This window comes from Temnothorax americanus, unplaced genomic scaffold, assembly GCF_048541705.1.
Source record: "Temnothorax americanus isolate GAGA-0224 unplaced genomic scaffold, ASM4854170v1 Scaffold19, whole genome shotgun sequence".
Taxonomy (NCBI): domain Eukaryota; kingdom Metazoa; phylum Arthropoda; class Insecta; order Hymenoptera; family Formicidae; genus Temnothorax; species Temnothorax americanus.
In genome coordinates, this window is record NW_027509329.1 from 2,634,732 (window position 1) to 2,651,590 (window position 16,859).

The 16,859-nt window shown below is 33.1% G+C and overlaps 1 protein-coding gene across 1 annotated transcript; it reads left to right on the forward strand.

Annotated features, from left to right (window-relative positions):
- Positions 1-326: 326 nt before the first annotated feature.
- On the forward strand, positions 327-14,065 carry LOC143896559 (uncharacterized). Its single transcript, XM_077404502.1, has 9 exons — positions 327-478; positions 625-1,167; positions 1,374-1,639; positions 2,825-3,425; positions 5,169-5,318; positions 5,691-6,208; positions 10,271-10,871; positions 12,656-12,805; positions 13,490-14,065. The coding sequence occupies exons 3-9, from the start codon at positions 1,604-1,606 to the stop codon at positions 14,008-14,010; spliced, it is 2,577 nt and encodes an 858-aa protein (XP_077260628.1). The 5' UTR covers positions 327-478; positions 625-1,167; positions 1,374-1,603; the 3' UTR covers positions 14,011-14,065.
- Positions 14,066-16,859: the final 2,794 nt, after the last annotated feature.

The window sequence follows — 16,859 nt, forward strand, 5'->3', positions numbered from 1 at the left end:
TTATACAAATATACACATAACTGCATGATTATAAGTTTGTAGAAAGTTCTTCTCTACAAAACTTTTAGCTCCGTCTTAAATACACAGCCTCTTAATTCAAGGCAAATAATCATGATAAAATTAGCGCGAAGCACTAATCTATATCGTCTCTAATTGCAAAACATTATACAATAAGAATAATATAGATGTTTCATGTACGCTACTGGTGTTAGAAATCTCCTGTCATATTAGAAATAAAGATACAAGTCCATTCGGCTCCACAGAAAAGACTAAGAATCGTGTAAAGCGATGTTATCGCATATACATGCACGCCGCAACTATGTCGTCAACGTTGGTAGTTGAGAGAAAGAGGCAAAGAGTGGGGCCAACGATTTCCGAGCACGTTCGACAACGCAACAGTAGTCTGTTCTGTGTCGAATTGAACGGAGATAATGCTGCCATTACGTGTGCTTTGGTTTCATCGGCAGTTCGTTTGTCAGTAAGTGCTTAACAAGTGGCTTGCAACTGCAAAATCCATTCTTTTCAATAAAAACGAGCGTCGCGCACTTCCGAAATATACTTATATATTATATGTACAACATATTCTCGGATTTATATTTATGATAACGTCATTTTAATACGCAGCAGTGACGTAAATTGAGATGCGACCGCAGTGACCGCAGTGCCATCCACGTATAGTATCATCAGCACAGAGGAATTCAAGGCGTTAGCATTCAAATGAAATACGGAAATACCTATTGTGCGAAAGAGAATATCGTGCACGCTATACCAGTTCCTGGACTCCGCTTTTCTGTTATTTTTCTCGCTTCGCTATTCGCGGGCGAGAACAAGCGCTGTCCACGATTCCACCTCCAAGGCGCGTCGTCCTTCGGTAGCCGTGTGGCGTCATCGCTGAGGCCAGTATCTATCTGACAGTGTCGTAGGATCAACAAAAATAGCCGATAGTGGCTTGAACTAGAGTCCGCTTTTGTTCAGATTGTACTTTGTTCCCGCGGGACAGTGCATCCTCCAACTGCAGGTGGTGTCAACGTCGTGTTAGGGCCAGATAGAATGAAGTTTTCTTTTCCACGAAGCGTTTTCCACGATGACGGCACCAGGTTGTAGATCGATGGTGAATTTAGTGTTGTCAAAGTGACGGCCGCCAGCACGAACGATGATTTGTACGAGGTAATCCCAAGTATGAGTCAGTCAATACTTAATTTAGCGGGTAGTGCGGATTGTTGCCGACCGACTGCGCCGATTTGAAATACTGATGATCACGAGTGATATGTTTTCCAATCGAGCTTATTGTCTTTCATTTTACTTATGAGTTCTCGATTCAAATAAAACGCACGTTAAAATATGTATTTTTATGATAAACTTCGTTTTTACAGTTGTTGCAATTTGTCAAGCTAAGGCGTGACGAACTGTTATATCTGCTGCGATCGGAGGATAACTTTACCTGAGCAAGAGTGACGCCATGACTAATTAAAAATTTGCTACTGTGATATAGATAAGCGAGATACGATTGATCGGCCAGATTGAACGCAACTTATTCCGCAGTAAAATATTTTGAACGGCGAAGATATGATGTTGCGACGTTCAGTTTATGCTAGTATAATTGATGTCCATAATTTGTTTACGAAGATATCAATTCGTTGTAGGTATTCTGCTTCTTATGAAACATACTCATCATTTTCTCTTCGCCGTTCTTTTATTACATACATTCTATTCGAGACATGTCCGATTGTGATCGGCGTAAATATCCATAATTTGTAAAAACGGAGTTCAAATAATATTATTAATACGGGATATATATATATATATATAGAAAAATATTTTATCGCGCGCGCAACATTTTGCATTAATCGCGATTATTTTTAAAATAACAACGTAAAAAATTTGATGCAAAAAGAGCATATAATGGCGTACATTAATGATGTCCAGTGTGTCCATATTTATACAAGAATTCCTGATGATACCATAATTCAGCACCAAAACAGTATGATTCTTATAAGATATTATAAAGAATTTATTTACTAAATCAGCAACACCGAACGTTTTTATAATTTGAATCAAATTTACAATGATTAATAAATATCCGCAACGTGTAAAATGCATAAATGCGATTTATACCGTATGCAGCATACATATAACGTTGGAATTTTGTTCAATTAACGGAGGAAGTTTGAATAAGTTTGCCATATTAGTTAGTATTTGACTTATTAAATTTTATTTTTAATCTATTCATTTAAGCTTCTTATCATTACCGTTTATATCGCAGAAATTGATCCCCGATCACTAATTTTGTTGATTCGCGCATTACGTTTTGTCAACATAATTTCCTTGATTGAAGCACTCTATTGCTGTGTAAAACAAGGTCCCAACAGGCACATCCAGCAGCGTCGATTAGAACGAGTTTGTTACATTCCTCGATGATTTTATTCAACAATACTATAATGACCGGTTTCACCAATTAGTCAATCATAAGTATGATTCAAAACCTATTCTCACAATCAATTTTTTTTTTTGTAAATCTTACAAGGAAAACTCGAAAACGTAGTACTTTTTTTTAACTAAACAAATTCTTCAATTTAAACGAAATAATCACGTTTTCAAACTGATCTTTCCTTGTTTTCTGAAAAGAGAGAACAAATTAAAAAACAAAGAATTAAACCGCACATTTATATTTTAATGAAAGTGAAAGCATCTCGTAGCGACCTGACAAATTTATTTAGAGACTCCACATCAGCTGTTTCTCGACGAGCGCGTTCTGCTGCATACGGCATATCGCATTTTAAGACATATCCGAAGTAAAGAAGGTGAATTATTTAACTACACGTAGCGCATGGGTATGGTGACATTGGTGCAACAGCAGCAGCAAACGCTTGACGATAATCACCAGTGTCAAAAGGAGCAGGTGAACGGTGCTGTTGTGTCTGCCGAGTGTCACGCGGTCGACAGGTTTCGCAGCGAGGCTGGGAGTTCGGCGAGGGAAACCTCGGTCGTCGCTCCGGGTAATGGTAGCGTTGGAGATTTCTCTACGCAGTGCAGTGACGTAGACGACGACGATGAGGAAGAGGAGACGGATGTCGAAGAAGGCGGTGGTTGGATCACGAGTCAGTCGGTGTCGTCGACCATCGTCCAGCAACATCAAGCGGTCGCCACTCCGAATGGCGATGTCGTTCTGCCGAACGCCGATCCGTCAAATTTCGGCGACGTTTGTGTAAAGAACTCAACGAATGTGCATCTGGGTAACAAGACCTTCTACCAGGGTCCGGTTACCATAAAGCAATTCGTTTATACGAATCCCATTCCGATTCAGGATGCGAGTAAACTCGACGCCAGCCGCGCCTGCGACATCGATATCTCGGATCTGTCGACGAGTAAGGACAACGGAGCCCCAAACGAATCCATTTTTCCGCAAAATACTGAATTAAATAAAGGTAATGGCCAATCTTGTGCAGCGTAATAAATTGTTTAGGCCCGCTGTTTTTAGTTTTGATCTACACTTGTCTTTTTTCCTCAAAGTACAGATGTGTTTAATTACAAAGTAGTTAAATAACTAATAAGGATAGATCTCTCTTGTAATTTCCTGGATCGTATTGTTAGAACAACAACAGGATACAGTTTGATATAAGAAATTATAAATCGCGATCCATCAAATTCAATTATAATGTACAAAGCCATCAATTAAATACATATTATAGTGTAAATATACTTTTTATCAATATTATCGCCACAAAACTCTAATATCTTTTTTTATAAAGAAAATATACTTTCAAGCTCTATAAGCTTTATAAGCTATAACTTTAAATTATTTTGAAAGTGTATGTTGTAAATATCTTGAGTATCTAAATATTGTAAGAAAAATCAATATTTGTCCTAAATTTTAAATTTATCAGTAAAACGTAATAATGATTACTCGCGGGCACTGATTTTCGTAATCGATAAAGTGTATCGATGAAGGCGTGATCGACATATCTTAATCTGATAAATTCATAGAATTAAATTCTCTTCGATTTACATGGTAAACATTTCAACACACTTTGTGTTGCTTACGTATCCAGCCAGAAATGATTAGTCGAATCGACGTCAATTCGATGTCAATGTATTGGTAAACAATCGATATCAAATATTGATTGATATATCTTTGTCATCTTTGACCTCATCATAATTGTTTTTATGTTAATTAAATAATTGCAAATATTTTTGTAAAATTTCTATTGTCTTTCATTTAACTCCATATCAAATTAGTGCAAAGTCAAAAGAGAGAAAACACAATATATGTTTATATGTAGATATATGTAATTCATAATGTAAAATTGGTTGAATGATATAGAAATCTTATAAAAATATTAAGTAATTACTTAATTAAAGGCAATGATAAAAAACAGAGATGATAAAAATATCAAACAGTATACGACATAACTTATTCATCGTCACATTGACGTCGATTTGACTAATTATCTTGGGTAGTACTGCTGATAGTTCTATTTGAGATATAATCAAAAAGTAGCAAATATAAAAGCGGATAAATATCGTATATGTATTAATAGCTAATTATTATAAATAAACGCGGTAAGAATCGATGATCTATATCTATCTCTCTCGAAGTAGCTTCGATAATTTTTTCTCTTATGTAAAGTGTAATAACAATGTTATCATCATAGCCAGCTAGGCTGCAACAATTTTTAAAAGCCACTAATGTGTCACAAATATCATTAACACCTTTGAATGGTCTTATCACAACAATTCCAGAATATAGTTTTAATCATCCAGCACATAGTTTTTAATATGGCACGATTAAAAGTAAGTATAACAATTTTCAATCAATATCGATGATATTCTAAATTGAAAATTGTTATACTTTTAGTCGCGCTACAAGAATTAAAGCTAAATATAAAAGAGCTATTTTGACCTCACAGTATGTACGTGTTATGCTATTCTGGTATAAATTGGCCAGATATTGAACGTCGAAAATTGTTTACCCGATTGTGAATAGAATAACAGAAAAGTGACAGCAAATAAGAATTTTAATGGTTTACGCGAGGAGCTTAATGTAATTATAATACTTCTTTCGTGAACACGCGCTTCCCGACGTAATAATTATGATGCATTTTATCAAACTTTATTAAGTAGCTCATAAACCAATCGTTCTAAAATACAGCTTTTTACAATCATTCTAGTAACGCAATGGCTCTGGACGTGGAGATGTGCGGCTTTATCATGCATTCTAGCTATAATACTTCTAGCTGTTGTAATAATCACAACTGTATATTTCTCTCATCATCCGGATTCACCGGTCTTCCCGGAAATTCCAGACTCATCGCTCGAGGGTAATTGTTTTATCTAGAAAATTTTTCGTTTTGCAATCGCGAAACATTATCTTATCACAATTGCAAAATTAAAATCTGTATTTTGCACTCTATATTTGTATTTATTCAATTTATTCGTCTACTTATATATATATAAAAGCGTGTCTTCTTTACTTTCCACGAGTCATATATATATTATATATTTTAAAACTTTCTGCATTCTCTCATATATGAGAATAATATTCTACATTCCAATGCTAAAATTAGCATATACATTTGATCAAGATTGCAAAATTCGGTGTTAAATTAAAGACCTTCTAATTATAAATTTGTTTGCACGGTATATATCTTGAACTTTTTGTACGATATGTACTTTATTTCTATGATTTTCAGGTGTAAACATAACTTCAGTACGCTTTGTCGAAAGAAACGAATGGGGTGCACAGCCGCCCTCGGAACCCCTGACAAAACTGAAGCTGCCAGTACCATATGTAATTATTAGTCACACCGCGACGGATTTCTGTACCACGCAATCGCAGTGTACATTCCACGTGAGATTTGCTCAGACTTTCCACATCGAATCTAGAAAGTGGTCGGATATCGCCTACAATTTCCTCGTCGGCGGCGACGGCCTCGCATACGTTGGCAGAAGCTGGGATTACGTCGGTGCCCATTCCTTCGGTTTCAACAGCAAGAGTATCGGCATTTCCTTCATCGGTACATTTAATTCGGTTGTACCGCCGAAAACGCAAATACATGCCGCGCGAAAGATCATAGAGCTCGGCGTCGAAGCCGGAAAGATCGCGCCCGACTATAAACTGTTAGGTCACCGACAAGTTTCGAAAACTCTGAGTCCTGGAGATGCCTTATATAATGAAATTAAAAACTGGCCTCATTGGTCACCCCAGCCCTGACTTGATAACTTGAAAGTTCAACTTGTAAATGAAATACAATGTCTGAAAATATTCACATCCTTTTTTTCCTTTAAATCTGTAGTTGCCATCTGTCTGTCTATATAGATAGATAATTCCCACAAGATAACAGTTTACTGAAAATATTACGAATTTATTACTACTATCGTTTCGAGTATAAAACCTTTTTACACTCGAATACAATAAAATGACAAAGACAGTCCCTGCAGATTTTGTGGTATCAATAATTTTAATTAAAGCAAGCTAATTAGTGAATAAAGGAAGAAATGTCATATGCGTATACAAAAAATATTGAATGTTGAAAGTACAAAAGACATTGCACTAGTCGAACTTGACAATAAAATTAACTGGCTGTTAAATAAATGTTAAAATTAAAAATTGCTATGAAAATATATACCGAGTATGATACAGAATGCACTACAGTAAGAAAACATAAGCGATCGTTTTAAGTCAATCACTCGGTCAATCACGTGCATTCACTAGTGTGCAGAAACACGAGATTATCCAGTTCAGTAGTTTGTGTAAAGAAATAAAGGTGTCAACGTGACAATTATACTATTATATATTTTATAAGTAGTTTGTGTAAAAAAATAAAGGTTTCAACGTAACAATTATACTATTATATATTTTATAAGTATCCTGGATTTTTACACCGGTCATGTTAGTACACGATCTTGGAGATGACCATCTTGTATACAATTTATTATTGTTAAACAATGTAATATTTGTTGTACATACATTTAACAAACCTGAAATTTTTTAAGTAAAGAAACATACATATTTTTAGTTCTTGTTCATCTTTCTTCCATTGTCAAACTTCATTCTATTGTCATTTTTACTCATCCCACGTTTGATTGTAAAATGTACATAACGTTCAGCAAAATGCATTTAAATATTAAGTCCATTAAAGATCTTAATCATGACTCGAATGGTAATAAGCGTGTTGAACACTCATATTACGATATAATCAACATGCTCGATATGAGATACAACTGAGTCTATATGTAAATCTTTAATAAATATGAGATACAAGTGACACAACCGAATCTATGTAAATCTTATTCAAACATTCATTATTTCATAAAAACAATTTTGTTTTACTATTGAACTAATTTAACTGTAGTGCAGAATCGTGTTCAGCAGATAGCATATCGATTATTGGGCAAATTACCAAGTATATCGCAATATTACACATACACAATACCGTCTTAATAACGCTTTGTAAAGTCCTACTTTAATTAATCCTAATTAAACGTCGTACGACGTTTATGAAGGGCTATAAATAGATACGCTATTGCATTACTTGACAAAACACATGTATGTCGGTAATTTCACTGATTAAGTTGTTTATACATGAACATGATATGCCAGTGAACTATATATACTATACTGGAACGAACTCCCAAGCTAGCACCCGGACAGAGAGAAATGAGATTTGAGAATTAAGAATTGAGAATTGAGAATTGAGAATTGAGAATTGAGAATTGAAAATTGAGAATTATGAATGGAGTGTTAAGAATTATTGAGTAGTTTAATTGATGGAATCATCTTACTGTACAAATTAAGTTATTTAAAATTCTTATTGAAATTAGAATAGGTCATGGGCTTATTCTTACTAGGAGAAAGGGGTGATATCTATTTGACGTAATTAGATTTTTTTAAATAAAGGATAGAAGGAATTGAAAATCGGGCTTGAATAACGGATACTGATATTTCTAAAATAAGTAATAAATATTTATAATTGAGAATTGAGAATTGAGAATTATGAATGGAGTGTTAAGAATTATTGAGTAGTTTAATTTATGGAATCATCTTACTGTACAGATTAAATAATTTAAGATTCTTAGTGAAATTATAATTAGTCATGATTTAATTCTTACTAGGAGAAAGGGGTGATATCTATTTGACGTAATTAGCTTTCTTTATATCAAGGACATAGGGGATAGACTCTATATTATTATTAGGTAGATATAATATTTTCTTTTTATTCAATAATACTATTATTTAATAAATTACTATATAAAATATTATATAAAATGCTATTTAAAATACTATATAAAATCCTATATCTCAAAGTAAAACATGTATTGACATGTCGGCATGTTAAATTTGATTAAATCTATATAATCTCATTGCATCCAAAAAGAATATGGTATATTGGAGTGATGAGGCTCTGTTGGATGTTCCTACGTGGAAAGAACGGGCTAATTAAGAGAATATGGTATATTATTATGGTTCATTATAGTATTAGATTTTTTCAAAATATGGAAAATTGTTTTAAATCATTGTCTTTCTAAATTAAATTTTAAGATATATATTTATACATATAACTAAATATATGTATAAGTCTGTGCATAATTAGTGCAAAACACTAATCTTTCATCTTTAATTACAAAAAATTATATAATAGGAGTAATATAGATGTTTCGTGTATGCTATTGGTGTTAGAAATCTCCGGCTATAGAAATGAAGATACAAGTCTATTCGATTCCACTAAAAGACTAAAGGCCTTCGCACCGAAATACAGACAACAGAAACAGAAAATATCACAGGCAATACATTTTTAACTTATCGGAAGCCATGCATTAATGCTACACCAGCTTTATTCCTTTAATTTCTTATTTCTAATCGCTAATATCTGCGTTCCTTGTTCCTTATATTTTTTATTGTGCGGGGGCCTTAAGAATCATCTAAAGCGACGTTATCGCACATACATGTATGCCACAGATAAGTCATTGATAATAGTGATTGAAGGAAAAAGGCAAAGAGTGGGGTCACAGATTTCCGTTCACATTCAACAAGATAACGCTACATCAGTCTGTTCGGTGTCGGTTTGAACGGAGATAATGCCGTCATTTCGCGTGCTTTGATTGCATCGGTAATTCAATTGTCAGTGACTGTTTGACAAGCGGCTTGCGACCGCAAAATCTGTTCTTTTCAATAAAAACGAGCGTCGCGCATTTCCGAAATATACATCTGTACAACATATTTTCGGATCGCACTGTATTTACATTCGCTTTAATATGCAGCTTGATTCGCTGATAGATTTGGCGACATGCGATGACTGCGGTGCCATCCACGTACCAGCACATATCAGGAACCCGAGGTGTTATTATTCAAATTAAATAGGATAATACTTATTGTGCAAAAAGCAATATCGTGCATGTTATACCAATTTTTAGTTTCCGCTTTTTTGTTCTTTTCCTCGTTTTGCTTCTCGCAAGTGAGAACGAGCGCCCTCCACGATTCCACATCCAAGGCGTGTCTTTCAGCAGCCGTGTGGCGTTATCGCTGAAGTCAGTACACTGTCTGACAGTGTCGTAGGATCAATGAAAATAGCCGATAGTGACTTGAACCGAGGCCGGATTCTTGTTCGGATTGTACTTTGTTCCTGCGGGATGGTGCATCTTCCAACTGCAGGTGTTGTCAACGCGACGTGTCGAAAGCCGTTAGGGCCAGATCAAATAAAGTTTTCCACTTTCCACAATGACAGCACCATGTCGTCATAGATCAATGGTGATTTTAGTGCGTTGACAAAAAGTGACCGCCGCCAGATGATAATTTGTGCAAGGTAATCCTAAATATAAGTCAGTTAATCTTTTAATTTAGCGAATTGTTGCCGACCGGTTGCGTCAATTTAAAATATTAGGGTGCGCCCAGGCACACCTAAGTAATTCTAATGCTATAATATACGTGACGTAAACTATAGCTTAAAGTTACCCAGGTTGAATTTCTGAACGCAGCCCTGATGTTTCTCGAGCTTTTCTTTTATTTTACCTTCAAATTTTTCAAAAATTGGAAAAAAATGAAATAAAAATTATGTTTACAAACTGATCTTTTCTTTGGTACTTGAAAAGAGAAGATTAAAAGACAAGAAATTAAACCGGACATTTATATTCTAATTGGAAGTGGAAGAATCTCGTAGCGACCTAACGAATTTATCTAAAGACCCTACAGCTGTTTCTCCAGCGTATTCTGCTGCATGCGGCGTATCGCATTCTAAGACGTATCTGATGTAAAGAAGGTGAATTTTCAGCGTAGCACATGGATATAGCGACATTGGTGCAACAGCAGCATCAAACGCTCGACGGTAATAACCAGGGTCAAAAGGAGCAGGACCACGTGAGTGGTACTGTTGCATCTGCCGATGGTCATGCGGTCGACAGGTTTCACGGCAAGGCTGGATGTTTGGCGAAAGAAATTGCAGTGGTCGTAGCTCCGGACAATGATAACGTTGGAGATTTCTCTACGCAGTGCAGTGACGTTATAGACGACGACAATGAAGAAGAGGAGACGGATGTCGAGGAAAGCGGCGCCGGTGGCTGGATCATGAATCCGCCAGTATCGACCATCGTTCAGCGGCAACCAACCTTCGCCACCACGAATGGCGATGGCGTCCTACCGAACGCTGATCAGCCGACTTTCGGCAATGTCCGAGTGCAGAAGTCGAAAAATGTGCGTCTGGTTAACCAGACCTGCTACAATGGTCCTGTTATTTTTAAGCAGTATGTTTACACGAATCCTACTCCGAATCAGGATGCGAGCCGCGCCTTCGACAATACCCCGGATTTATCGACGAATAAGGATAACCGCGGAGATCCAAACGGATGCATTTTTCCGCAAAATACTAAATTAAATAAAGGTAATAGTTAATCGTGCAACGCACCCGTTGCTTTTAGTTTTTCTATATATACTTCTTTCTTCACGCGTAAGTATACAAAGATATGTTTAATCATAAAATCGCACCGTATAACTAAAAAGTACAGATTCCTTATAAGTTTCTGGATCTTAGGGTAACAACAATTTTATATAAGATACAGTTTTATATAAGAAATAATAAATCGCGACCCGCTAAATTGCATTATAGTGTAAATATGCTAAATATGCTATAAATTGAATATAGATAATGTAAATATTTTTTATTGATATCATCGTAACAAGACATTAATCTTTTTTTCTGATAAAAGAAAATATACTTTCAACTCTTTCAAACTTATAGTTTGAAAACATGTGTAATAAATATGTTGTGTATCTAAATATTAAAAAACGAATCAATATATTCATCTTGAAAATGGCTAATAAATATATTAGTAGAACGCGCAATGATTACTTGCGGACACTGATTTTAATCTGATAAATTCAAAGACATCATAGAATCAAATTCTCTTTGTTTTATACATAAACATTTCGTGGTACATGTAAACATACACGTGGGTATGTTTACATACGTGGGTATGGTAATAAGCAACACAAAGTGTTGAAATGTTTACATATAAAACAAAGAGAATTTGATTTGGCTGGGTAGCCAGAAATTATTAGTCGAATCGACGTCAATTCGATGTCAATGTATTGATAAACAATCGATATCAAATATTGATTAATATATATATCTTTGTCCTTTTTGACGTCATCATAATTGTTTTTATGTTAATTAAATAATTGCAAATATTTTTGTAAAATTTCTATTGTCTTTCATTTAACTGTATATCAAATTAGTGCAAAGTCAAAAGAGGGAAAACACAATATATGTATGTATGTAGGTATATGTAACTCAATGTAGAATTGGCTGAATGATATAGAAATCTTATAGAAATATTTTCATAACTACTTAATTAAAGACAATGATGAAAAGTCAGAGATGACAAAAATATCAAACAGTATTTGACATAATTTATTCATTGACGTCGATTTAACTAATTATCTCTAGTTGGATAGTACTGATAGTTCTATTTGAGATATAATCGAAAAGTAGCAAATATAAAAGCGGATAAATATCGTATATGTATCAATGGATAATTATTATAGATAAATGCGATAAGAATCGATGATCTATATATCTATCTCGAAATAGCATCGATAATTTTTTCTCTTATGTAAAGTATAATAATAATGTTATCATCAGAACCAGCTAGACTGCGACAATTTTTAAAAGCCATTTCACTAATGTGTCACAAATATCATTAACACCTTTGAATGGTCTTATCACAACAATTCCAGAATATAGTTTTAATCCAGAATATAGTTTTTAATATGGCATTAATATGGATTTAATATGGATTAAAAGTAAGTATAACAATTTTCAATCAATATCGATGATATTCTAAATTGAAAATTGTTATACTTTAGTCGCGCTACAAGAATTAAAGCAAAATATAAAAGAGCTATTTCGATTTCACAGTATGTACGTGTTATGCTATAAATTGGCCAGATATTGTACGTCGCAAATTGTTTACCCGATTGTGATGAGAATAACAGAAAAGTGACAGCAAATAAGAATTTTAATGGTTTACGCGAGGAGCTTAATGTGATTATAATACTTCTTTCGTGAACACGCGCTTCCCCACGTAATAATTATGCATTTTATCAAACGTTATTAAGTAGATCATAAACTAATCGTTCTAATACAGTTTTTTACAATCATTCTAGTGACGCAATGGCTCTGGACGTGGAGATGTGCGGCTTTAACATGCATTCTAGCTATAATACTTCAAGCTGTTGTAATAATCACAACTGTATATTTCTCTCATCATCCGGATTCACCGGCCTTCCCAGAAATTCCAGACTCATCGCTCGAGAGTAATTGTTTTCTAGAAAATTTTTTGTTTTGCAACCGCGACACGTTATCTTATCACGATTGCAAAATTAAAATAATCTGTATTTTGGACTCTATATTTGTATTTATTCAATTTATTCGTCTACTTATATATATATATATATATATATATATATATATATATATATATGTAGGTCCAGGGGTATGTTCCGGGACTGTTTACGTTTTTTGAAATGTACAGTCCTGGAATATAACGCATATATATGTAATCAGATTCAAAAAACTGTCCCAAAAAATGCCGTAGGACATCAATTTTTTCCAGGACAGTCCTGGAAACTGCCAAATGTCCCGGAATATACCGATATCAAAAATAAAAGTCCCGGAACATACTTCCAGACCTACATATATATATATATATATATATATACTATATCATTTATATATATATATATATATATATATATATATATAAAAGCGTGTCTTTTTTACTTTCCACGAGTCATACATATATTATATATTTTAAAACTTTTTGCATATACGAGATATGAGAGTAATATTCTACATTCCAATACTAAAATTGGCATATACATTTGATCAAGATTGCAAAATTCGGTGTTGAATTAAAGACCTTCTAATTATAAATTTGTTTGCACGGTATATATCTTGAACTCTTTGTACGATATGTACTTTATTTCCACGATTTTCAGGTGTAAACATAACTTCAGTACGCTTTGTCGAAAGGAACGAATGGGGTGCACAGCCGCCCTCGGAACCGCTGCCAAAACTGAAGCTGTCAGTACCATATGTAATTATTAGTCACACCGCGACGGATTTCTGTACCACGCAATCGCAGTGTACATTCCACGTAAGATTTGCTCAGACTTTCCATATCGAATCTAGAAAGTGGTCGGATATCGCCTACAATTTTCTCGTTGGCGGCGACGGCCTCGCATACGTTGGCAGAAGCTGGGATTACGTCGGTGCCCATTCCTTCGGTTTCAACAGCAAGAGTATCGGCATTTCCTTCATCGGTACATTTAATTCGGTTGTACCGCCGAAAACGCAAATACATGCCGCGCGAAAGATCATAGAGCTCGGCGTCGAAGCCGGAAAGATCGCGCCCGACTATAAACTGTTAGGTCACCGACAAGTTTCGAAAACTCTGAGTCCTGGAGATGCCTTATATAATGAAATTAAAAACTGGCCTCATTGGTCACCCCAGCCCTGACTTGATAACTTGAAAGTTCAACTTGTAAATGAAATACAATGTCTGAAAATATTCACATCCTTTTTTTTCTTTAAATCTGTAGTTGCCATCTGTCTGTCTATATAGATAGATAATTCTCACAAGATAACAGTTTACTGAAAATCTTGCGAATTTATTACTACTATCGTTTCGAGTATAAAACCTTTTTATATACACTCGAATACAATAAAATGACAAAGACAGTCCCTGCAGATTTTTTAGTATCAATAAATTTAATTAAAGCAAGCTAATTAGTGAATAAAAGAAGAAATGTCATATGTATACGAAAAAATATTAAATGTTAGAGGTACAAAAGACATTGCACTAGTCAAACTTGACAATAAAATTAACTGTCAACATCCCACGTTTGATTGTAAAATGTACATGTAATTGTTAGTGATGGAGTAAAATAATTATTTATTTGTGCAGTATATGATCGTTTTCAGATCATTGTATAATGTATAATAATAGTGTATTAAATGTTTTAGTTTTTTAGTACATTGTTTAATAAATAAAATAATTTAGATTATATTTTAAGAATTTTTTAGATATTTATTAAATTATTTATGACATAATTAATATTAACAAATATATATAATATTTCTAAATAATTAAAATTTATAATAGTTTAAATTATATCAAGATTATATCAGATTTTTTTTCTTATCAAATTTTATGCAAGTTGATATCTAAATAAAGAATTGAGAATTGAGAATCGAGAATTGAGAATAGAGTGTTAAGAATTATTAAGTAGTTTAATATATGGAATCACGCATCTAACTGTACAGATTAAATTATTTAAGAATCTTAGTGAAATAATAATTAGTCATGGTTTAATTCTTACTAAAAGGAAGGGTTGATATCTATTCACTAACATCATTTCCATATTTTTCATATGTACAATTATCAATTGTATATTGATTTGATGTATACAATAAATATACAATTTAATTACATAATATTTACAAAATAGGATGTAATACAATGTCTGTAAAATTTGTATTATTTAATATAAAATACTAATTTTTAATATAAAAATTAGTATTATTTAACATATTTTTTAAGTTGTTATTATTAAAAATATAGTAATAATTAATATAATTATATATTTATTATTAATAATTTATTTATTAAATATATTTTATTATTATATATATTATTTTATTATAATAATAATTATTATTATTTTATTTATTAAATATATTATATATATATATATATATTTTAAATATATATATTAATATATTAAAATATTTTTACTATTACTCTTTATCTACAATTTTTTTAACTATCGAATTATATCTCCTGCCTACCCGAATCCCTATACCTACCTACCCCATACTGAGAAAAAAAAGTTCTAACTTGACTAAATGCGTTCAACTGATTACTATTTTTTTAATTGAAATATTTAAGTATTTAAATTAAATATGACATATTTTAAATCTAACATTAAATTTAATTTTATTTAAATATTTGAATATTTTAATTTAAAAAATGGTATAACTTATAAGTTGAATGCATTTAGTCAAGTTAACAACTTTTCTTCAGTGTGCCTACCTGTATTCCGATGTATTATGGGCCTACCTATCCATTTCCCTACCTACCCGTATTACAATCTAATATAAATCTAATACCGCGACGCGATTTATAAGGGACCTGATTGGGAGTTTTAACACGCGCGCGATTGTGTGGGATTTAATTGGGATTTTTCCAACCTAACTTGTATGCGAAGACATATAAAGAAAGTAGCCCTATTTTGGGCAAATTAACAGATATATTAAATCATTTTGTACACACATAAAACTAATCATTCTACAGCCAAGGAAAGCACTTACTTATTCTATTTTTTTTTTTTAAGTAAGTTTTCTTACAACAAATAATATTTTCTTACTAATGGTTTTCAAATATCTTGACACAAGTTTTTGAAAATCAGAATTGTTTTGAGTAAATGTAATACTTACAATGACTTTATGGTAGATTTACGGATTAATATTTGATAAGATTAAGTATCCGCAAATCTACCATAAAGTCATTGTAAGTATTAAGCCTGATCTACAATGTATTCTTTGCTTCCTATTTTTTGCTCTTAACCTCTTTGCGACTATATCTCGTATTTCGCAATTCCGTCGCGTAACGCGATGTTTTTTGTTCTCTGCCGCTCAAGATAAAAATTGACAAACTTTGGAATAGACAAGAAACATTACGTTACGCGACGGAATTGCGAAATACGAGATAGTCGCAAAGAGGTTAAGAGCAAAAAACAGAAAGCAAAGAGCACATTGTAGATCAGCCTTTACATTCACTAAATAACAATATTCTAGCTTTTCAAAGACTTGTGTCAAGATATTTAAAATTATTAGTAAAAAAATATTATTTGTTGTAAGAAAACTTACTTAAAAAAAATAAAATAAAATAAGTAAGTGTTTTCCTTGGCTGTATTATAGAATAATTTTTTTCTCTGTGTACGTTACCTTATTATGCATATGTGGTCCATTGTGGTCAATGTTGACCACTTACCTTTATCGTATCCAATCTTCTTTCTTCGGGCCAGATCGGACCTACCTTTGTCTCCTAGCCATATACAATCCGGTCGCATTTCGACCAGATCAATAGGAAAGAAAAAATACCTTCCATTGTTGGATCATTATCATGACCAGCAGATAACATTATGTTCGGTTTGGATTATATGCAAGTTGGCGAGTATCGATACCATCGATTGTATCGAAAAATGCACACCAAGAAATTAATTTATAAAAGAATATAAATTCATAAAAATTAACTGTACAACATTGATAAAAAATATTTCTATCACTAGTTCAGTTATGTGCGTG